General features: G+C 35.4%; 1 protein-coding gene across 14 annotated transcripts in view; it reads left to right on the forward strand.

Annotated features, from left to right (window-relative positions):
* Positions 1–24791, forward strand: part of CDC14B (cell division cycle 14B) — a 141496-nt gene that overhangs the window by 97198 nt on the left and 19507 nt on the right. For all 14 annotated transcript variants that reach the window (XM_072596885.1, XM_072596883.1, XM_072596882.1 and 11 more), the window contains 7 exons: positions 3773–3839; positions 8288–8350; positions 14959–15046; positions 15680–15910; positions 20445–20583; positions 21995–22154; positions 22965–23071. In XM_072596885.1, coding sequence (XP_072452986.1) covers positions 3773–3839; positions 8288–8350; positions 14959–15046; positions 15680–15910; positions 20445–20583; positions 21995–22154; positions 22965–23071 — 855 coding nt within the window. The remainder of the gene's footprint in view (positions 1–3772; positions 3840–8287; positions 8351–14958; positions 15047–15679; positions 15911–20444; positions 20584–21994; positions 22155–22964; positions 23072–24791) is intronic.

Consider the following 24791-nt stretch of genomic DNA (forward strand, 5'->3'; position numbering starts at 1 on the left):
GACAGAGTGCCAGACCTGGAAGATTTGTTTTCTTGAGTTCAAATCTGACCTCAGACACTTACTAGCTGTGTGACTGTGGGCAAGACACTTAACCCTGTTTGCCTCAGTTTCCTCATCTGTAAAATGACTTACAGAAGGAAATGCCAAACCACTCCAATATCTTTGCCAAGAAACCCTGGATGGATCACCAGTCAGATACTAGTGAAAAACAACTGAACAACATTCTATAATAGAGTCATGATCATAACAAGACCGGTTAAGGTCATTTGCTTTAGAGTCCCTGCTGGAAGCTGAAATTTCTAAGCTTTTAACGATCTTCCAATCATTTCCTCCAAGTTTGTTGACTTTATAAGCTCAATTTTACATCATCTAAATTCCTCTCTAATCTCTGAATTGAGAAGCAAATACATTGGCCCTGTGACATTATTTTCCCCTTAAGATTCCTTCCAGGCTGCATTCCATGTGGTTGAGAAAGTCTTACTAATTAGTAGTAATTGACATTTTTACAGGGTATCCCAAAGGTCTTAACGTAATTTTAAACTTTAATAGGATACCTCATATAGGCTTGGTGCTTTAACATGATTTAAATACATTATCTCATTTGAGCCTCACAGCAACTGTCAAGGTACAAACTACAGGTTTTATTTAATCCTGTTTTGTAGATGAGAAAATGAAGGCTCAGAAAGATGAAGTGACTTGCCCAAGGTCACACAAGTAAAATGTCTCAGATTAAGTTCTGTGACTTTAGAGTGCATTTATTCTTTGCATTGTCCTATGCTGTCTTCTATCCAGTATGTGACATCACCTGTAGCTTGGAATTCTTACTAAGATAGATCGTGTCCTTCAAACTAGTTTTGCTTTTTGACAACCTATCCCTCCTTTGTTTTTTTTTTTTTTACGCTATTAAAATTAATGAGTCTAAATTAAATTAAATGAATTTTAATTAAGCTTAAGGGTTTAGTAACCTTTACTCCATAGAAAATATGAAGGTAAACTTTGGTTCAGCACACACGAAATTACAACAAATTCTAAATTAGTTAAATCCAAATGAAGGAGATTTTGTTATATTTTCCCTTAAGAATTTCTTTGTGGGAGTAGCCATGACATCATAGTTTAGGATTACATTATGATTTGAAAAATAAGTCTAGAGAACTTTTGTGCTTAGCTTACATTGGAAAATTATTAATATCCTCCATGGACAGTTCAGACCTAAAGGTAATATTACCAGTGTGCTTTATATTGGCCTTTGGGAATGCTTGAATAGGTGAAGAGGATCTGCTAATAGTTGATTAAAGGAAGGGAGGCAAATGTTGGGTTGATAATAACATCTCTGAACTCTACATGTAGGAACATTGGTCAGCCATTCTCAGTAGTGGAGTGCTCCTTGACCTACTCTTTGATTGCCATATTTAAGCCTATTAACCCAAACTCCACTGCAGGTGTTGCTAAACTGGGGTCCATAGATTTGTTTATTTTTCCAAATATTTTGTAAATGTATTTCAATAAAATTGGTTCCTCTTGTAATCCTATGGTTTTTATTTAAAACATTCTGATAAGGGATTCAAGAGTTTCACCAAGCCACCACAGAGTCCCTAATACATGAAAAAATGAAAGAACCACTCATTTAGGTAAACTTTATATTTGTATATTTTTTCATCAGTCAAATTTCAGTATATCTCAATAAATTAAGTTGATAGCCCCCATCAGTTGATCAAATATGATTTATCTAATAATGTAGAGAAGCATCCTTTCCTAATAGTGGTTAGTTATTTATAACTCTGTATTAAAACCTTTCATTTTATGATATTAAATATGTTAAAATCCTAAAATATACAGTTTATTGACAGAGAAGGAAATCAGTAGTAAAACAAAGGCATAGATAATTTGAAGTATTGTAGCTGTGAGAAAACTCATAGCCAGTGTCACATCGTATCCTCTATTTAATAGCAGATGATTTCCCTTCTCAAAACACAGTCCCCCACCGTTCAGTTTATCTCTACATTGACTTATGAATTAAAATTCTCATTATAATGTTTCTTTATAAAAAAATATTTGACAGTTCTCACAAGAAAGACATTTCCCTTTCTTTTAGCCTATATTCTCCATAGTCTACTTCCTAGAGCAAAAGTTAAAATACACAGTTTCTCCCTGAATCCATAGAGAGAAGCAGTTCATAGAGTGACCGTTTATCATTGTAGTTCCTTATTTCCGTATCATTAGATATGAGTTTATATAGCTTCTGGAGGAAAGGATTGAAACAGTTATTATACAGTTTACGTAGCACTCTAAATTTAATCCGAAAACCTGGTTTTAAAAAAAGTAGATGATAGTGTATTCTTTATGAGGCCCCTTTTTTTTTCTAATTCCATGAAGAGAATCCTTGAAATCAGAAAAAGCATTTAAAACCAAATTTGGTGACTTGGAGTGATGACAGTAGCTATCTAATCGCCTTCTCAAGCTTCATAATCCCATGCATTTTCTTCTTAAAGAAGAGACACATACATGGAAGTCATTCTAATCAAATCAAATAGTATTAACCAAAACAACCTGACAAGTGTTCTTTTCATTGTCTGTTTAATGGTATTATATCATAGTATCCAAACACCCTTGAAAATCAAGAATAAAAATTCCATTTGATACAATGCTTAGTTTTTCAAGTGAGACATGTAACATAGAACTTGAATCCAATGTGAATTTGTGTGTCTTTTGGTCTACAGGATTGATAACACCATGAATGATTCTGTTCTGTTGGGCATAGAGAGTGAATTAAATTTAAATAAAAGTTAAATAGCACCATTTTAAGCAAATTAGAATTTTTCATTATTTAATGCCCTGTAGTTGGCAGAAATGCTGTGTTATATGTCTTCCATTGAGAATTTTCTGAATGATGAGAGAAAATAATTGACTTCTCCATCCATCTATGTTCTGATTAATTTTTAAGGGGGTCTGCTATCCTGAGATAAGTATTGTACTACAGCTTGAACTTAAAATATAGTTTGTAAACACCTTACTTCCCCAGCATAACATTTACCTTGTTTTCATGAACAGTTCTGAGTTCTGGAAAAAGACATATAATGATTAATATATTTGCTTTTAAAATATTTCTCTTTTAAATTATAATAATATTTTGGCATGTGTAAAGTTAAAGTGAAAAACACATATAACTGTAGTACAAATCAAATGCCAAGAGGGATTGTCATCTTTTCATTGGAAAAAAGGAAAAGGAGTGTTTCTTTCTAGAAACAAATTTTGGGATCTAAACACAGCACTATGGAGTCTAAGGGTGCCTAGCAGTAGCATAAAATTACTTGGATTATCCAATAATGTTTTTAAAAAAATCCCTCCTTTGTTCCCTCCTATCCTTATTTTACACACACACACACACACACACACACGCGCGCGCACACACACACACACACACACACACCCCCAATATAAAGGTCTTTTGAGATGAGATGTAGTTGATAAAAAAAATTAAAGATGATTCATTTAAAAAAATCTAGTAGCTATCTTAATAAAAGTGATCCAAAATAATTATTTGGAGATAAGACAAAAGAAGGGCTGAACTTGAGAGTTTAATAGTTAGAAAAATCAAATAGGATTGTGCTTTTGGATATTAAATTAATAATATTTGATTTAAATTGATCCCTTTTTTTTTTTGAGGAAAAAAAACCCTGTTTGATTCTGCCATCCTCTAAATGGAACTATAAAAAAGTAGTTTTATTTATGAGAACTGACTGAGATACTCATTGAAATATTTGTGGAATTTCAGGGATGCTTCCTATGGTAATTGCACTTTCTACATAACACTACTGGACTGTTTTCAGGCAGTACATAAGGTAAGTGAATTAAAAGATGCTACTTTGCAGGGCTGTATTGTAATGTTAAAAAACCCAGTACTGAAAAATCTGGTCCAGCATTTTCAGGGGCTCGTGCCCCTTCGTGTTTCTTTCGAGAGATTCCTATGATTTCACATGTATTCTAATTTCTGAGGAATACGATATAACATGATAGTTGGAATAGGGGTGGGGGATGAATGTAGGGCTAGGGTTTTCACTTTGATGTTAAACTTGGTGCTATTTAAATAGTAGTAGATATCCTAACTTTATTTTTAAATTAAGTTTTACTGATATCTTTTGTTTTTATGTCATAGTTGTTTCTGGATATCCTCTATTTAATAGGATTCCATAACAGATTGATCTAAATAACTCTTCATATCTAAGTCAGCAGAGCTTATTTATAATATACAAACCACCAGTGTTTTATGCAGAAAGAACACAACAATTATATGTGCCATTTAGCTCAATTGTCCACCCGATTTGTCAGCTGTCTCTTTTGGTCCCCGAGAGGTCAAATGGTGCATGCGATAATTCTGTAAAAACTTGGTGTAATCCAGAACTGCAGACCTGATCCAGGTAGCAGTAGTGGTTAGTGGTATGGCAGTTTCATTCTAATTATGATATAGAGAACTGGAATATTTTTCAAGTGATAAAAGTTTCCGATGTTACAGATAGCTTGATAAAGGCCTTTTACTTAAGAAAAAAATTGATAACTTTGTTTACTTTATAATTCCTATAGCGTAAAACTTTGTTAAATGAGACACCATTAGAAGACACTGTTAAATTGCTTAACTTCTCTCATCTTTCTATGACCTTTTAAAGTCTAATGCTCTTATGAAAAAAGTCTCTAACATTTTTTTAACTGTTTCTAAGTTATTGACCTTTGACCTGTACAGCTCACTACTGAGTTTATAGCCTAAAGAAATTAATGACAGTACGAGTAGATCATATGATTAAAAATATTAATAGCACTGTTTATAATAAAAATCTGGAAATAATATATGTTCTCAACAGTAGAAATGACTGAATAGACTGGTGTGTGAATGTAGTAGAATATTAAAGAATGATAAATTTGAGGAATCCTGATACAGAAAGATATAAAATGATGTAAATTAGGAAGAACAATGTGTTCCATTTCTACAACAGTGCAAGAAAAGGCAGCTAAATTAGTTTATTTCAGAAGTTCAGGAAATAGAAATGTAGCCACAGACTCTTTAGAACCCTAGTTTTTCAGGATTTATTCAGAGATATAAAGTACCAGTACTAAAAGGCTGTAAAGACTGGATGTGCCAGGTGTGGCCTCCACCAGTCACTGAGTTCCTCATCTTTTGTCTGTTACGGCCCCAGAGAGGCAAAGTAGCACATGCATAGTTTTAGGAAAATCTGCTTTTAGAAACTGCTTTTAGACCTGAGTGGCAATAGGAGTCAGGAGAAGTAAGTACTATGTTATACTCAGGAGAGCACAGAGAACTGGGGGCTTTTTTTCAAACATATCTGTAGACCCCAAGTACTTTTTGAACGTCCTAACAATGAGTATGCTCCATAAGGGATTAGTGGAGTTCCTTTGTTTCTATCTATCCTCTCACACATCCCAAATAAAATAGGATAGACACTGTTGGTGTCCTGTTGTCAAACGTAAAAAAACTTTCCTTCCTTTTGAAAATCAGTAAACAAGTAACAAGTGATGCTTCTTGTCAATTGCAGTCATCTGTTAGGTGGTCTTAACATTCCAGGGAATGTCCTTCATGGGAAAGTTTGTTCAGATGTTTGGGAAATGTCTGTTCTAGCAGTAACAAATGTATCAAAATATGTGTGTGTGTGTACATGTGTCCATATTCTTTCAAGCCCCCAGCTCAAAGTCAAGTCTATTTTTTTCAAGCACTATCCCATATAATTCAGTTCTTGTACAACAGAAGAATTTGGTTAGTCAGTTAAGCTATGTTAATGTGACTCAATTCTTTTTAAATTCCCACCGATTTTGGCATGTGTGCTGTCAGCTTGTTGAACTTGTAATTAAAAGGCCATCAGGGCTATGAAAATGCCATATTAAAATAAGTTATGTTAGTACTGTACAGGACCTTAATAATTGGAATGGTATTTACATTTTGATAGTTAATAGTCTGTGGCTTATTTGTCCTGTAACAAAAAACAGCAACTTTTTTTCCGCTTCCCTCTTTTTAAAATTTTTACTTATTTATTTATTTTCAGTGTTCTACCATCGCTTCCATAACTTGGATTTTTTTTCCCCTTCCTTCCCCTCTTTCCCCCCTCCCTCCCTGAGATGGCATACAATTTTATATAGATTCTACACATACATTCCTATTAAATACATTTTCACCTTAGTCATGTTGCATAGAAGAATTAAAATGAATAGGAGAAATCATAAAACACACCAAAATGTAATATAAAAGAAATTGATCTGTTACATTCTGCGTTTGAATTCCATAGTTCTTTCTCTGGATGTGGAAGGCATTTTGCCTTAAGAGACCATTGGGAATTTTTTAAGTCCTTGCATTGCAGTGAAGTTCTAAGGCTACCAGAAAAAGTCCTCTCACACTGTGGTTGTTGCTGTGTATAAAGTTCTCCTGGTTCTGCTCCTTTCGCTCAGCAACAGTTCATATAAGTCTTTCCAGGCCTCTCTGAAGACTTCCTAAAACAGCAACTTTATAAGAATCTTAATGTGGATTTCTCAATATTCAGAGAGAAGAGTAATTAGTTTTTTTTTTCTTAAAGAGAAGGTTAACCTCATGTAGAGATTTTTAAAGTTATAGAGTTGTCAAATCCAGGGACTGGTTACTTCCATATTACCTGAAATACAGATGGATGCATTACACCTGCAGTCCCTCCTATACACTTAGGGAATATCTTGATCTGGCCACAGCCTGAAGCAAAAGACTGAGTTTAAAATAGCATTGGATGAAAGCCAGAGAATGTGTCTCCTCCTAATTGTAGCTGTAGACAGCAGAAAGGATTTACAATTCTTGGCACACCCTGACACACCAGAGAGATGTGCTGCTTCTGTTAGAACAGCTAAACCAGCATATGTTCCTATCCAAGCTTACTTGTCTGAAAAGCGAATTTTGGTCAACTTTTCAGGGTCACATCAATTCTATACATTAAGGATACTTATATTTAGTAAATTAACAAGAAGGAATTTAACGAGGATATATCTCAGAATTTGAGCTTAGAAATACATTTACAGAATAGTAGAATTAGGCAGGGGGAAGTGGTTGGTTTTTCAAATTCCTTATTAAGAATATGTATTTTTCAGTATTTTGACTCTCAAAATTGGCTTACATTCAGGTATTGGTATCTGAATTTTTTGTTAAATTGGTTTCCTTGGTGTTTTAGGTATTTTACTTTGTGCATTTAAGCATCATAATCCTGAGAAGGGGTCACTATACTGCCAAGGGAGTCCCTGATGCAAAAAAGATTATAGGTTGCACCTTTATAAATCCTATATGTTGATTAGAAATTCTTGTGTAAGTGCATTGAATACTAGTGTATTAATTAGTTCACTCAGCTTGAAAAAAATTCAGTGCTGGCAATGTTTAACTCATCTTTCTAGAAAATAGATACTAGATTTTTCATTTCACTATAGCAGTGTGGTATATTTGAGTCACAATGGCTATGATTCAGATAGAGGTTAGAGGACAGGATATTCACCTACATGAAGCATAGCAACTTCTGTTTTTAATGTTAATTAACGTTGCTCTGTGGGATTTCTTTTCAGTACACAAAACATTTGGTTTCTAAGAATTGGAATTTAAAGAATTTCTAAAATGAAAGTATATATGGAATATACAGGGTTGCTTCAGATGTTGTTTCTTTCACAGTCTATAAATTTCATTCAAAGGAATATTAAGGAGTGTTACTGAAGGTTAAATTCCCAATCCTTTTTTTTTTTTAAATGCGTAAAGGTGTTATTAATCTACATGGTCTGGTCTCGGTGGAAAACATAGATCAAATAAAGTATAATAAAAACTGAGGCAATTAGGCTTTGCTGCAGTAGAATAAATTCTGAGGAAGTTTGAAAGGCAGGTTGGTGTAATGGATAGAGAGGTAGCCTTGAAGCCAGAAATAACAGTCAAGTCATGACTGACATACTGGGTGTGTGACCCCTGTTTAATCTCTCAGTTCTCCAAGCAACTCTAAAGACTATACAGTTGCTGAGAAGATGCTGACCTGCACTGGTAGAGATAGCTTCCTCACCTGGGAATTTCTTATACTGATTAAATCACAGGTCTACTCCCTATTCCTATAATGAATACATTCTGTCATAACAAAGATCCCTTATGATGAAGGCATTTCAAGAAGCTCCAGCTCATTTATTTTGTGTTATGTTTAATAGAATATAATTATGCATCCCTTGAGAACGCCTTACTTTTTGCTGTAACAAGAATAGATCTGTAATTATTTGCTGTTTTAAAAGTTTCTTTTTTATTTAGGCAGTCCAGTATGGCTTTCTAAATTTTGAAAAATTTGACCTTGATGATTACGAGCATTATGAAGTAAGTCTACATGGTTTTTCTAATCCATTTCATATTTATATGTGTGCTGTAGTCATACTGACTCCAAAAAGCTATTTGTTTCTTTTATTACACATTTGTGTTTATCTGGTTTGAAAACTGGGAGAGAGGGAAGAGAGAAGTATAACATTTTCACATAACAATTACCAATGTCAATATCCATGATCTCAGGTGTGTTTTTCTTGACAAAAATTCAAAAACGGAAATCCAGTCATGTTAATTGGGAGTTGATTTCATTTCTATCACAAAAAAAAATGATTCTTATTTAAAAATTAAACAGTATTCCTTTGAAGCTCATCTGAGATGGTGCATTGAAATGTTCACATGCACGTTCAAAGTTAAAGAGAATTTGGCAATAGGCAAATGTAAAACAGGCACTAAAGGTTACCAATATCACATTGAAACCAATCAGAAATTGAGATAAAGCATAATTAAGGATTCCTGAATTGCCACCTGAGTTTTAACTCTAGAAGTCAAAATAGCTAATGAAGTTATTAGGTACAATTGTGCATTATAGTTAGTTATCTGTGTCTCTAGGTCTTATGCCCCTCTTAAGTTGTGAGTTTCATGAGGTCAAAAAAGTGTTTTATCTAAACACTCCTATCCCCTCCCCAAGCAGTATTTTGCACGAGAGACCTTAATTGGAATTGAATTTCAGGGGACAGATTAGATGGAGATTATTTCTCTTCATTGTTGACTGTGAGGAGCGGAATCACTCAGCAAGCATTTATTATCTACTATGTGCCAAGCACTGTGCTGAGAATGTACAGTGACATTTCAGAGCTATTGGTGATTTGGGGTGTGAGGGGTGTGATGACATGACGATGAGTTAGAGTCCTATAGAGCCCAGTTAGAGCCAAGCTTCTGAAATTGCTTAACCTGTTATCTTAAATAATAGCTGTCAGATTTGTTGCAGACTCAGTAAGTTCAATACCACAGTAATTATTGTAGCACTTAATGATATGAAAAACACTATGGAAATAAGAGTTATGCTTATCTTTTCCCTCTTCCCCATACTCTGTCCTACTTCTGCTCCTGCACTAACCATTCTTCCAGCGACCCAGGCTCGTAATCTTAGAAATCTTTAACTCCTGTCCTCTCACCATAATTAGTGTGTTGAAAAATCTGATTGATTCTCTTTTTTGAATATCCCAAGCATCTTCCTCCTACCCAGTGCTGCTGATGCCACTACCAGGAGTCAGACGCTGATTACTTTTTGTTTTTATTTAGTAACCTCAGAACCATTCTTTCTTATCCCAATGAAGCAGCATCCTGCTCTGAGACAATTTTCCTAAAGAATAGTTCTGATCATTCCCCTGTGGCAGCCTTAGATCTGAAATTTACTTTCTTGAAAAATGTTCCTGCTGTTTCCTAGTAGGTTATTTACCTCTTTCTCAGGAAGGTGGAATTGAGTGTGCTTGCCCTTACAGTACCTCTACAAGAATGTAATAATATATGTATGTAATATAGCTGACTTTCTGGCAAATTAATTGGAGAACCAAAAATTTCAGTAGCCATCTTCGATGTGTTTTTCTCACTTTTCAGAAAATAATGATCTTCTTTCACTGCTAACTAATATCAGTGTCCTTAGATTCATTGGAGCTATCATGAAGTTTGAGATTTTTTGCATCACTAACACAGTGAATTACAGGTACCTTCTTGGCAGCTGCTATTCACTTACTTACATTAAGTTTATTCATGAGATGTGAAGAATATTCTTCATGGTTTGAAGAATTTGTACTAAGGTGGTTTAGGAAAAACCCAAAGCAGACCGATTCTTCATTGTCATGGTAAGAAAGTGGTACTTTGGCAGTCTCGACATCCAAATGACAGTTTTCTTTCTTCTCTGTCTTGTGTGGTGCAAACATACTGAATTTGGAATCTAAGGACTTCTGCTCAAATCCATCTCTGCCATCTGTGTAGCCGTGCATAAATCACTTAACTCCTGAGCCACAGTTTTCTCATATCTAAAATAAGGAAGTTGAATTAAATGATCTCTTAAGAATGCCCTTCCAGTTCTAAACTTTCTGATCTTAATGATTAACTTGAAGCTGAATTCCAAACCAAGCAAAATTTCAAAATTGCATTATAGCAAAATTGAAGGTTGTATATTTATACATAATGGAACAACCTGATGAAATTCCTTATTGTACTAAGGGTACATTATTCTGAATCACGCCCTAATTAGTACGCCAAATCAGCAAGCTATTGTTGTGAAAGAATGGAAATATTGAATTCAACAAACATTTACTAAGTATCTATTAGAATAAGGCACTGCTAAATGCGATCGAGAAGACAAAGATGAAAACCTAAACCTTCCCATTTAAGATCTTATGTTCTGGTTTCCATTAAAGAACTTAGGTTGTAGTTTGAAAAAACTACTAATCTACTTGCTATTTTCTACATAAACATTCCATCTCCACCTTCCTTGGCTTCACAAAGACCATCCTCTTTGCCAGTTTGTCCTTTTTACTGCCATTTCTAGGAATTCCTACTTCTGTTTAAGGCTCAGCTCAAATGCTTCCTACAAATCTCTTTCTTAATTCTCTCAGTCGTTAGTGTACTTCCCCACTCCTCTCTCAGATTACTTTGTGCAAAGCTGTTATTTTCTCCCCTTCCCCTACTAGAATGTAAGATTTTTGAGGACAGCTGCTGTTTTAAATTTTGCCCCATTACCTAGCAAAGTACTTGGCGTATGATAGTTGCTTAATAAATGCTTGTTGAATTGAATTAAAAACAGGTGCTTTAGTTGATTCGCATATGAGAGGTTTAAACAAAGTTCACTGAAAACATGGAGGAATGAATGACTTCCTGATTATTTTTGAGGGGGAGAGAGAGAGAGAGAGATCAAGGAAGGCTTCATGGCAAAGATAGATAGCCTTTGAACTAGCAGCCAAATGTATGTAGCTAGAAGTAGAAGGTAAAGAAACCAGGGACCTGAATAACTGAAGCCCTATTATTTGAAACACTTTTTGAGATAAATAGATTAGAGAGAGCCAGCTTTGGAGTCGTCAGGAAGACGCCAGCTTTGGAGTCGTCAGGAAGACATGAGTTCAAATACTACCTCTTGACACATAACTGGCTGAAAAGGTGACAACAGCCAGTATTAATAGACAGAATTTCTTTACTGGGAGGGGTCCCTGCAGTAGAAAAACCACAGGTCTAGTCACTATCCCTGTATACAGTCCTTTTCTTAATTTCTTAAAAGACTTATTCAAACTAATCAAATTAGAGATAGATTATCCTTGTTCTTACTCAGGAAAGCTCTTTGAGTCAGTGAAATTTAATTAAGTAGAGACTAACAAACCAGTTTAGTATTAGTAGCTAGAATTTACGTAGTGTTTTAAAGTTTGCAAAGTGCTTTTCAGATATTATCTCTTTTTATACTCACAGCAACCCTAGCACAGGTAGGTGTTATCATTACCATTTTACAGATGAGGAAACTAAGGCTAAGAGAGGTAAAATTACTTGTCCAGGGTCACACAGCTAATTTGAAGGGCTAAGGCTGAATTTGAATGTATATCTTCTGCTTCAGATCCAAGTTTCTAAATGGTTCTTAGAAAAATGTGATCTCCTATTCATTGGCATCAGTTCAGTGAGTATTCCAAGGATTAGAAAGGTAGAATGGAGTACTAAGTAAAGGGCCACCCTGAGAGTCAGAAAAACTTGAAATCAAATACCACTTCTGAGACATATCGGCCATATAACTCCAGGCAAATCGCTGAATCCTTTAGTGCCTGACACAGCTCTCTGAGATTATAAGTATTAGAATAGGTATGCATCTGCTTTGGTAGAAAGGGAGGTTTTTTTTTTACCAGGAATTCCCTATACCAATGATCTCAAAGGTAAAAGTGTTCCAAAGACAGAATTTTCTTTGATTTAAAATATTTCAGAGAGATGTTTTGCGAGCTGCTGAGCAAATCACTTCAAAGTTCCCTCAACTGTAAAATGAGATTTTAATTAGATGACTTTTAATGTCTCTTGAAACTGTAAATCTAAGATCCATTGACCAAACTAAAGAACCTAGTTCCCATATCCAGTAACTTTAGCAGGAGAAAATGATACATGTATGGATGAAATCATTTGGCGAATTGGAAATACATTTGTTAAGCAGAATAATTTCTCTTTTCGTGATCACCATGTCTCAAGGATATTTAAGGATGAACAAAGGAGGACAGATAGAAAAAAATGGAAAAGATCTGCAAAGATTTTTTTTTTTTTAAATAATTTCTTTTCTCCTTCAAAACAACAGAACCTCCATACTGATCCTTAACACTGTATTCCTAGATTTGCTTTTAGAGGAGGTAGAAATAACACAGAAGTGAACAAAGTTGGGGAAATCTGCCAGATTTGATCATAGATGAAATTTGTGCTATTGGAAACACAATTGTGGCACATGGATAGATCCATTCACGTGATATCTGAAAGGGGGAAGATACACCAGTGGCATGAAAAAAAAGTCATACCTCATTAATGTTTTAATTTTTAATTTTAAATATTTAAATAATTCAAAGTTACATATTTAATTGAAATATTAAAATGTTTTAAAGGAACAACCCACCTGTATGTATATGTGTGTACGTATGTATATGTATATACGTACACACATATATACATATACATATATATATTTGTAAGAAAATAACCTATACACCCTTTGAAGGCATTTTCAATGAGAGAGCATTGGTAAGCAACATACAGGCTTTTTCACATATCCATACCATGTAGAAAATATAAGATCTCACCATATTTGTTTATTATAAAACAGCATTTGCTTCTGCAGAGCAAAGCATTACCTTTAAGAGTATTTCGAAAAGTACTGGTGATTGATGCATAAAAGAAATAAAAATTCCTTGAAAGACATAACCTTATTCAACCCCCTAATTATAAATATAAGGCTAGTAGATGGTAGGTAGGTGGCGCATTGGATAGAACCTGGACCTAGAGCCAGAAGGACCTGAATTCAAATTCAGCCCCATACGCTTTCTAGCTATGCAACTCTGGTCAAGCCACTTAACCTCTTTGCCTCAGTTTCCTCATTTGTAAAATGGGGAGAATAATAGCACCTACCTCTTAGAGTTTTTATGAGAATCAAATGAGATGGTATTTGTAAAGTGCTTAGTACGATGTCTGGCACATAGTAGGCATTTAATAAATGCTTGTTTCCTTCCTTTTTTCCTACTCACCAAAAGTGCGTTCCACTATCATGGAGGAAGCCCAGGTCAGTGTCCAAATTGAAACATGATTCCTATAGATCAGGGGTTCTTAACCTGGGGTCTGTTTAAATTGGATTATTAATATTTTGATAACTGTATTTCAATATAATTGGTTTCTTTTGCAACCTATGTAATTTTATTTTATGCATTTAAAAATAATGTTCTGAGAAGGAGTCCATAAGCTTTACCAGATGGCCAAGAGAGGTCCATGGCATGCAACAAAAGGTTAAGAACCACTGCTATAGATAGTGAGGTCCTCCAGATTCTCCTCTTTGCAGGTGGCTTCATCTCATTTATATCAAGTGGCATACTATATAGAACACTGGACTTGGAGTCAGGAAGACCTGAGTTTAAATCCTACCTCAAACATTTAATAGCTGTATTACTAGGCAAGACATTTAACCTCTCTGGGTCTCAGTTCCCTCATCTGTAAAATGGGGATGCTAATAGGACCAACCCCACTGTTGTTATGAGAATCAAATAAGAGAATGTGTAAAGCACCTGCAAACCTAAAGTGCTGTATAAATGCTTATTGTTTATCCTAATCACTTATATTAAGCATTAGTAGACTTTCTGGAAAAAATCTATGATCCTTCAAAAGAGTTTGGAATTTCCCAAAAACCAAGTGGATAAAACATGCTTATTGCTTAGACTACAACATACTGTTAAGTGGATAAGCTATGGAGAGCGCATCCATTTGTGTGTGTGTATGTGTGTGCACACATGCATGTATATATATATATATGTATGTATGTTTATTTATTTCTCAACAGACAATGTAAACAGACAATGAATGGAGTCTTGAGTAAGTCAGGAGAAGGAAAATTGACTTGATTGCCTTTAGGAAGCTCTTTTAATAACCCCAAACACCAGCTTTTTTAATACTAAAATTCTACTCATATTCTTTTATGATTGTGACTCATGGAACATTTCAGTCTGATAAAATAAAAACAGCTGTAACTCAGAGGACCATAAAGAGGTACAATGGTGGCTATGAGCAGGTTGCAATACATCCCAAATAAGATAATAAGGATGCCATCAGGGAGATATATGATGAAAAAGATATACTAGGCATGTGGGAAAATCCAGTCTTGACCAGCAGTGAGCTTATTGATATACTCCCAATATTAGCAGGAAGTAAGACAAATTAGATGAGCCCCCATTTGGTAAATTTATGATAGGATCTAGGCAAGAGTCCCATGGTGTGGATGAATTGTCCTCTGATTGGAAAGAACATCTCAGCTGATGAGGTAACAGATCCATTTTGATATTTAAGTCACTTAATGGCTTTTATAAATGTTACAATTAAGTTTCTAGAAATGTAGAGGGAAGGAAAAGTGTCAAGTAAAAATGTATGTATTCCTCTGTTCACAGAAAGCGGAAAATGGAGATTTAAACTGGATAATACCAGGCCGATTTATTGCCTTCTGTGGCCCTCACCCAAGAAGCCGACTTGAAAGTGGTATGCCAGAAAATGGAAATAAATCTTCTTGAGAAATTGAATAAGCACATTGTCCTTTTCTGGATGCCAGTCCGTATGTGTGTTGTTCAAGGGAAATAGAAATCTGAACTAAACCCTGAGCTTAGTTACATAAGCTATGCTTTTGGAAATCAGTCATTTGAGTGTGACTTTCTTATTTTATGATAACTCATTTTATGATAACTCATTTTGTTTTTTATTCAGTTATTCCAAAAAAGTCTCAAATCTGGTGTAGTGAATAGTGTTAGACTTGGAGTCAGGAAGACCTGATGTTAAATTCCACCTCAGAAGATTTACTATCAGTATGACCCTGAGCAAGTCTCTTAACTTCTTTCAGCCAGTTTCCTCAGCTGTAAAATAAGAAGGCTAGTCTTGGGAACCTGTGACATCCCTTCAGCTCTAAATTTACAGGCAGTAGAGAATGATTTGGGAGGGAGTAGAGCATGAGAGAAAAAGGGTATGGGGGGAGGAAGGGAGAGAGAAAGAGAAATCTTTTGATATCTCTACTTTTTTCTAAAAAGCATTCTAGCGGGCAGTCCCTGTTCATATAGAACTAAAATAACTTTTAGTCTGTTTTTATATTGTTCAAAGAAGAATATTTTTTAATCCCTACAGGTTACCACTATCATACACCTGAAGCCTATGTTCCGTATTTTAAAAGGCACAATGTTACCACCATTATCAGACTTAACAAAAAAGCATATGATGCCAGGAGGTTTACAGAGGCTGGTTTTGACCATCATGAACTTTTTTTTGCTGATGGCAGCATACCTAGTGATGCCATAGTCAAAGAATTTCTCAACATCTGTGAAAATGCTGAGGGTGTTATAGCAGTTCATTGCAAAGGTATGTTTGTTTTGTTGATAATGCATATCAGTGCTCTGAATTCTTTCTGTGCTTCTATGAATACAGTAAGTGGTAGACTTCAAGTTCACTGAGGATTTGGACTGGTTTCTCCTACACACTTTATGGCCACAAGTCTAGCTGATGAATACTTTGTATTTTTGGCACAGGTGTCCAGACCTGTGATTTCACTGGCATAAGGAGATCACTCTGATAGTAAAAATCAGATCTCTTTGAAAAAGCCAAACCAATCACTTTTCTCCTTGATCTCATTCCTCTCTTTTGCTGTCCGTTGCCCCATCTATCATTCTCTCCCTCCCTTCCCCCTCTCTCTGTCTCTCTCTCTCTCTCTCCACATCTTTGATCTTCCTCTGTCTACTGACTCATTCTCTGGTGCCTGCAAATTTTAATTTTTTCCTATTCTGACTTTGACAAACGTGAATATTTCCCTATACAGAGTAAAACAGGAGAATTGTAAAGATCATATTTGAAAAGTGTTTTGCAAACCTTAAAAAGCTCTGTATAAATGTTGTTACTCTACAAATATCTATTAAGTAGAACATGGAATTTTTAAAAATTTAATTATTTGTTTTCAGTTTTCAGCAATCACTTTCATAAGTCTTAAATTTTCTTCTCCCAGTCCCTCTCCCCTTTCTCTTTCTCCCCTCCTTCCTCGAGATGGCATGCAATCTTATATGGGTTCTACACATACATTCCTATTAAACACCTTTTCACATGTTGCATAGAAGAATTAAAAAGAATGGGAGAAACCATGAGAAAAACAAAACGTAAGAGAAGAGAGTCTGCTTCATTCTGTGTTCCAATTCCATAGTTCTTTCTCTGGCTGTGGATAACATTTTGCCTCTAGAGTCCTTTGGGAATGTTTTAGGTCCTTTCATTGCTGTGAAGGGCTAAGTCTATCAAAGTCAGTCATCGCACACTGTGACTGTTACTGTGTACAATGTTCTCCTGGTTCTGCTCCTTTCACTCAGCATCAGTTCTTATAAGTCTTTCCAGGTTTTTCTGAAGTCTGACTGTTCATCATATCTTATAGCACAATAGTATTCCATTACATTCATATACCACAACTTGTTCACCCATTCCCCAATTGATGGGCATTCCCTCAATTCCCAGTTCTTGGCCACCACAAAGAGAGCTGCTATAAATTTTTTTGTTCATGTAGAACCTTTTCCCATTTTTATGATCTCTTTGGGATACAGTTCTAGAAGCAACATTACTGGAACAAATCGTATGCACATTTTTGTAGCCCTTGGGCATGGTTCCAGATTGCTCTCCAGAATGGTTGGATCAGCTCACAGCTCCATCAACAATGAATTAGTTTTCCAGTTCTCCCACATCTTCTCCAACATTTATCATCTTCCTGTTCTGCCACGTTAGACAATCTGATAGGTGTGATGTACTACCTCAGAGTTGTTTTGATTTGCATCTCTCTAATCAATAGTGATTTAGAGCATTTTTTCATGACTATAGATAGCTTGAATTTCTTCCTCTGAAAACTCCCTGTTCATATCCTTTGACCATTTATCAATTGGGGAATGACTTGTATTCTTGTACATTTGACTCAGTTCACTATATATTTTAGAAATGAGGCCTTTATCACAGACACTAGTTGCAAAATTCTTTCCCAGTTTTCTGCTTCCCTCCTAATCTTGTTTGCATTGAGTTTGTGCAAAAGTTTTTCAATTTAATGTAATCAAAATCATCCATTTTGCACTTCATAATGTTCTCTATCTCTTGTTTGTAATTTCTCCATTCTCCATAAATCTGAGAGATACATTATCCCTTACTCCAGAACATGGAATTTTAAAAAATACATAATAAATTCAATATTAGCTCTAAAGTTTCTTGCTTATCCATGTCTGTCTCAATTTCTCTTCCGTATAATTAGAAAAATTGTCACTAATAATATTTTTTCTTGTTTTTTGACAACTCTATTGCTAGGTCCCCTCTTTCCCTGCTCCACCTTTCCAGATGTCCTACCTTATAATAAATAAGCAGTCATTCAGAACAGGTATACACATTGTCCATGGGTATGGCTCCTGTATTCTCTTACCTCTCTGTTATGATGTTAGAAACATGCTTCATCATAATTCTTCCTACTAAGTGTGAGACTCTAGAAAACTGACTGGGCAATCATTGCCTTCTACTAGTTTTGGGCTCTGGGGAAAGACAGCAGATACGCTGGCATATATGCTGGTGTTGAAAGGGATTCAGGCACAAACCTGTGATTCAGGGTTGATCCCTCCAGTGGAAACATAGAGGCCATTGCAAAATGAGTGCTTTGAGAATTCATGTTTTCTGGTGTTAATTCTTAATAATTTTAAGTTAACCCGCTTCTCTCTTATTTGACCTGTTGTTTCAACTGTCATTCCATAGTTGTATCTGGCAACTAGTACCTTTATTTCCTTAAGTTTTGGAGAGTTAAAAGATCTCACGGAAGTGTAATCTTGCTGGTCATGTTTATTTGTTTTTAAATTATTAAATTTTAAAAATTAAATTATTTTTAAAGAGCAGAAAGCATGGAATATTTCACATGGAAAATATCAGTTACAATAGTGATTTGAGTAAGTAATAGAGCTTCTTTTGTCTTAAAAGTTGTTCCTCAGACTGCCTCTTTCCTCTTCCATATTTCTAGGCATTGGTAATATCTTAGTAGAACTAAGCCAAAATATCCTACTTTACTAGCTGTTTACTCATGGTATATGAACTTTAGCCAAAAATGTGAAGCTCCCCATTCGGTAAAAATGAATCTATCTCCTATTTAAATTGTCCAACATTCCCCCTAAGTTGAAAATGCTATAAAACTGACCCATAAATCCTAAGCTTCAGGAATCTTACAGATAGCCATTTTATAACAAAATCTAGTATTTCATTATATAATCTTACCTAAATATGTAGCAGTGTGCTTCACTCTTTCCATGCATACATATCCAAGATTTATCAAAGCAACTGAATAGTGTTAGTCCATAGCTTAACTATGGACATCTGGCTAACGTAAGCTTTTCAGAATATCCGATCATCTCCCTGAACCCAATTCAAAGGGAAAGGAAGGGAGTAAGTAATAGTGTAAGTGAAAAGAGGAGCCAGATGGTTATCTGGCCTTGTTTCTGCCTTTGGTTTATATGTGGCTTAGGAAGTACCTTAGCCAGATAGGCTGTTATTTCTTTCCAGGTAGTGAATACTAGACTATCTCATAGTAGACCATCAGTGTCTTTAATTTAGATTTAGAACTGAAGATAGAAACCTTGAACTTTTTCTCCCTGAAGGTTAAAAAAAAAATCATTAGGCACTTGATCCTAGATACAGAGACAGATAGCTAAATCATTTTATGAGACCCCTACATACAGCAAATTTGTATGAAATTTGACCACTTTCATTTATCAGTGTATCACTGAAAAACAGTCTGCCATTGGATTCGTTGTTGTATAATACTTTATCCTTCTGAAAGCTACACTAGGGCTATGCTGCAGTGACCTATTTCTTATTAACAAATATGTCATCCTAATTAGCATAAGTAAAATTGATTAAATGATGAGGCTGATGAGTGACACAGAGTAAAACATAAACTGGAATTTGAAAGACTTGATTTCAGATTCTTCCTTAGATAGTTATTAGTTGTGTGATCCTGGACAAGTCACAGAGCCTCTGTGTGCCTCAGTTTCCTCAACTGAAAAATGAAAATAATAATAGCACCCACCTTATAGGATTGTTGTGAGGACAAGATGATAATTTTAAGCCACTTTGCAAATCTTAAAGTGCAAATCTGTAAATGCTATTAATTATTTAATGAAATGGAGAAGCCTCTTCCCAATTGTAATCATTCTAATGATAATAAAAAACAAAGATATATTATTATTTAACTTTTTGCCTGTGACCATTGTCTCAGCCTGATTTATCCCAGACCATCAATATAACAAACAGTAGTTGATTCCTCTTCATTATCTGCATGAGTTGTTTGTTTTTTTTTAAGTTATACCACAGTTTAATGTAGTTCCATCAAGGAGAATGTTTCTCCCTTTCTCCTTCCTAATTTTCCTCAATTTTTCTTCAGAAATCACAGTAAACATCTTTGCTTCTCTTTGTAGAATTCCATTTATTAGCTTTCTTTTGTTCAATTATTTTCCCAAGACATCCGTTCTCACCTTCTTTCTATTGCGTAGTTTTTATAAATCTTGATGCATCCTGAGTAAAACAGGATTTCTGACTCCGTAGAAAAGTCACTTTCCAGAGCTAATTTCTCAACTGACTCTATAATAAGACATTTCTTAGCTGTCAGTTTCTAAAGTGTCAGGACAAAACTGCTTTTCCCCTAATATTCTTTTTTGAGGACTTAAAGCTTCAGTAATGTTTTCTCTAGCTTTTGTAGGAGATTCAGTTGGAACAAGGGTTACAAAAGCAAATCTGTAACTCCTTTCTTGGAAAAATAAACTTCCTTTCAATAGAAAAGTTTATAGATGGCTAATTGTTTTTTTTTAAAAATTGCATGAAGTTCACAAAATAATATTTCTTTTCTTAGCTGGCCTTGGAAGGACAGGCACCCTGATAGCTTGTTATATCATAAAGCATTATAGGATGACAGTTCCTGAAACCATTGCCTGGATCAGAATCTGTAGACCTGGCTCTGTGATTGGACCTCAGCAACACTTTTTGATGTCGTAAGTAAAACTCCACTAGTTTCTCTGTGTGGCATAGAGGTGACCCTTATTTCTCAAAGGTTGTGACAGTAAAGTGTAAGTTCTGGCAGATTCTAACAAGCAGAAAAATTTTCTAGTGATGAATTGCAGGTCTGGGCTTTAAGGGGTTAGTCTTGTTAAATTCAGGAGAATTGTTACCTTGTTACCAAGTTGGTGAATTTCTTGGTTATAAGCAACAGTCAGATACCATGTGAAAGGGCTGCCATCCACAAAGGGAGGAAGTACTCCCGTTTATGGCATCAGATGCTTGAAGGATTAAATAATACTAGCTAAGATTTATATAGTACTTCCTGTATTCCAGGTTCTGTGCTAAGTGCTTTACTGTTACTATCTCATTTGATCCTCACACTAACCCTGGGAGGTAGATGCTATTATTATACCCATGTTACAGATGAGGAATCTGAGATAAACAGAAGTTAAGTGACTTGCCCAAGGTTGTACAGTTAGTACGCGTCTGAGGCCATATTTGAACTCAGGTCTTCCTGACTTCAGGCCCGACGATCTTTCTGCTGCTGCACCTAGCTGCCTTAGACTTGTGTAACGGTAAGCATCCCAAAATACACGGGGTGGGGGGGGGGGGTGGGGGGGGGGGCTACTACACAGGTTCTTAAATCTGCATTTATAAAAGGAAAGACAACTTTTGAGGGATCAACAATCCCTTTAATCAAGCTCAGGTGTCAGAGAAAATCAAAATTTCAGAGAAATCAAAAGTTAATCAACAGACATCTCTTCCAAAATGCCTGACCATTACATACATACACATGTCTGACCATTCTATATATACACAGTTACCAGAGCGGGAAGCATCAACTTGTGAGGGCACTTCTTAATGGCTTTCCAGAGTCTCTCTGGCCAAAGAGACTTTTCCAGTCATTAAGCCCCAAAGTAAAACCTCATGCTCGGAGTATTTATATACTTTTTAGAGCCAGAAGGCTCTGGCTCATTGCCTTAATATAAAAAAAAACAAAAGGTACTTGGGACCCTCCTACCAAATAACTCCCCTAATCACACTTCTCCCCAATGGGTGGGAGAGATCCTCCCCAATCACATTATTCAATCAGAGGCATTTTTAAAACAAAAACAGCAGAAGATCCTAATTTGATTACACATTACAACTTGACTCCATCAGAACCTAGCTGTCCTCTTCTATATTCCTGGGCATATGTGTTTAATAGAACTACAAACTGAAAAGACTAGAAGCTATTACTGAATTGTCTTTTCTTTGTCTCCGAAAATTGATGGTAGATATAATATCAGTTTTTGAAAAGGAGAGAAATAGTAGACTAGGACTTTTAAAGTGTTGACAGGGAAGACTGTCAAAGCATTGGCACGCTTCTGTAAAAAGTCTTGACATTATTTCCCTTTTCTGTAGGAAGCAGGCAAGCCTTTGGACAGAAGGCGACTATTACCGTAAGAAGTTAAGGGACCAGGAAAATGGAAGACACACAGCTGCAGTCACAAAAATCCTAACGGGGGTCGATGACATTTCTATAAATGAAACCCAGTCCGAAGAAACAAAAGATTCTGAATCGGTAATCGCCTCGAAATCCCACTGTTGTCTTTTGGTTAGATGCTTCTGCCGTGTGTTCTGCTGCTCATGAGAATCTTTTAGAGTGTGGAGAGAATGCAGGTGAAAATAAAGCCAAGTTGTGAGGGATTATTGTCCACATTTTTTCATTTCTTTATATCCCCCTTCAGATGCTTTTTCCCCCCTTCAAAAAGCCTGAGAATTAGTCACAAAAAAGGTTGGGTGACTGTTATGTTAAAGTCCTTTTCACACCTAGGCAAAGATTGAAACAGCAAAGAGGTATGTGAAATGGCTTTTCAGGTGGTCCTCATTCTGTTTTTTCAGTATTTTTTTCCCCTTTTCTTATCTGTTAATAAGCAGCTGGTTTAGTTCAAAATAGAACTTGAGGTAGAAGGGCTTGTTTTGATTGGATGGGGTGATCTTTGCACATATAAGTAGTGTTAAGATGCTTGGGGAACAAGAATGTGTCCTTTCATTTTCTCTTTATATGTGTATGTATAAAACATATACATGTATGTATGTATTTTAAATCCTATCTCTTTCGTGTTGGTGTATATATATATTTATATATATATATTTAAAATATTAGCATTGTTAGGTTATCACAATTACAGATTGTATATAATTGGAAACAATCCAACAGATTTCTTGAAATTCCACCTGTAGTTTTATTCTGAAGTGAGACGATATTTTAAAAATTAAATAGAAATTTGAAATAGACGTTCACATTATGGCAGGAAGTAAGTATTGATCTTTGCTGCAGTTGAAAGATGCCACTTAAAATCATTAGCTCAGTGTTTGTTTACTTATACAGTACAGTGATGATGGTGGTGATGAAATAAGCGGAATGACACAAGGTGATAAGCTCCTTGCCCTGAAAAGCAGAAGACGGGCAAAACCAGCTACTTCAATTCCTCTAACGTAAGTCTTTTTTTTTTTTTGCATATGCAATGTCTGTCTTTATTTTTGGACCTTTCCCCCCACTGTCATTTTAAAGTTTCAGATATATCGATGCATTTCAAAACAGTTTTTAAAAGCTATTTTTAAAAATGGTAGTAGATGTTGCCAATATCTTTGACTATAAAATGTTATACCTCATTTGTTTTTCTATTTCCGGGGTGTTTCCTTGTATGCCATGGGGCTTCACTAAGCTTTGTGAAACCCTGGATAATTGGTTAATCTGTATCCACATGTCCTTTTTAACTTGGTACAAAGTAGTGTGCGTGTGTGTGTGTGTGTGTGTGTGTATGCGTGTGGGTGTGCTAGAGCTGCAAAAAAAATCATAGTCAACTGAAATGCAGTTAGCATTCTTGCCTAAATGTAGGGAAATAATAAATTGGAGTTGGCTTAGTGTAAAATCTTGTATATGCACATGAAATTTCTCTCAGAAATTACTTTCAGAATCATCGAAGATTCTACCATTGGTAAGGGAAGGAGACAACTTTGATTATTGTAGACATTTTCTTTAAGCCTGTAATCTATATTGTTCAGTCCTTCTAATATGGCAGAAATAGTGGCAGAACTCTACCTTCCCAGTGCATCGTAAGAGCACAGTACCAAGTATTGTCCTTGCCTAGAAAGTAAAAGATGAAAGCAAGTGAGGTTGAAGTCTGGACATCTTAACCTTGTAGGCCACCTCTGATCTCATTGGGGTCCTAATACTTCTTGGGTTGAGCTCTCCAGGCTAAACCATTATTGTTTGTGGTAACCAGAGAGTGGAGTGATGTGCAAGATCAAGGATGCAAAACAAACCAACATACAAGCTGTCTGTTATAGTTTTCCTTTCCCATTTTTAAGATCCCCATAGTATTTTCTCTTTTTTGAAGACTTCACACCAAATAGATGTGATATAGATCATAGATATAATGATCTTTTATATATACACACACATGTACAAATGGATCAGATTTTTCTTAATATTGGTTTTATGTTGTGTTCACCACTAGAAATTCTAAAGTAGAATTCCCCATAAGACATAGTAGCCTTTGCTACTATCCAAATAATTACCAGAAATATTTCACTATCATCCCATTTTACCAATAATGCCATATGGACCTCAAAGGTAACCTTCCAGAGTGAGGTTTCCAGGCAGCCCTTGATACTCCTCAAGCAGCCAGTTGCTATACAATTACAATAAAATCTGTTAACTAGAATACTTGTGAAATGGTGTATTTGGGGAAATTTTTTCTGATTAATTCCTAGTTCTAAATACCTTTCTTCTTTCAACTCTTATTGAAAATATTTTTAAATTATTATTCATTGTCTTATTCAGTATTACTTTAATACTCCAGGGATTAATTACTTTAGGGATTAATAATTCACTAGTGTAGGTTCTTTTTCCACCGATAACCAATTGCAACCTCTCTCTAAAATATTAGACAGTCTTTGAGAGGTACTGTGGCCAAAAATGCTGTCATCTTACAATCAACCTGATGACAAATTTCCAAATATAGCTAGTTTAGTCCTTAAATAATATCCGTCTAGTTCTTTACTAGGTTTGCATTCATGTCCTTTAGAGCATAGTAGGGCTTCTCTCCCCCGACCTTGTGATTGGCTAGCATAATGAGAACCCAACATCACCTACACACTACAATGAGGCATCTGAAGAGGATTTCAGTGGTGTATAAAATACTGCATATGA

This window comes from Notamacropus eugenii, chromosome 3, assembly GCF_028372415.1.
Source record: "Notamacropus eugenii isolate mMacEug1 chromosome 3, mMacEug1.pri_v2, whole genome shotgun sequence".
In the NCBI taxonomy this organism is placed as follows: Eukaryota; Metazoa; Chordata; class Mammalia; order Diprotodontia; family Macropodidae; genus Notamacropus; species Notamacropus eugenii.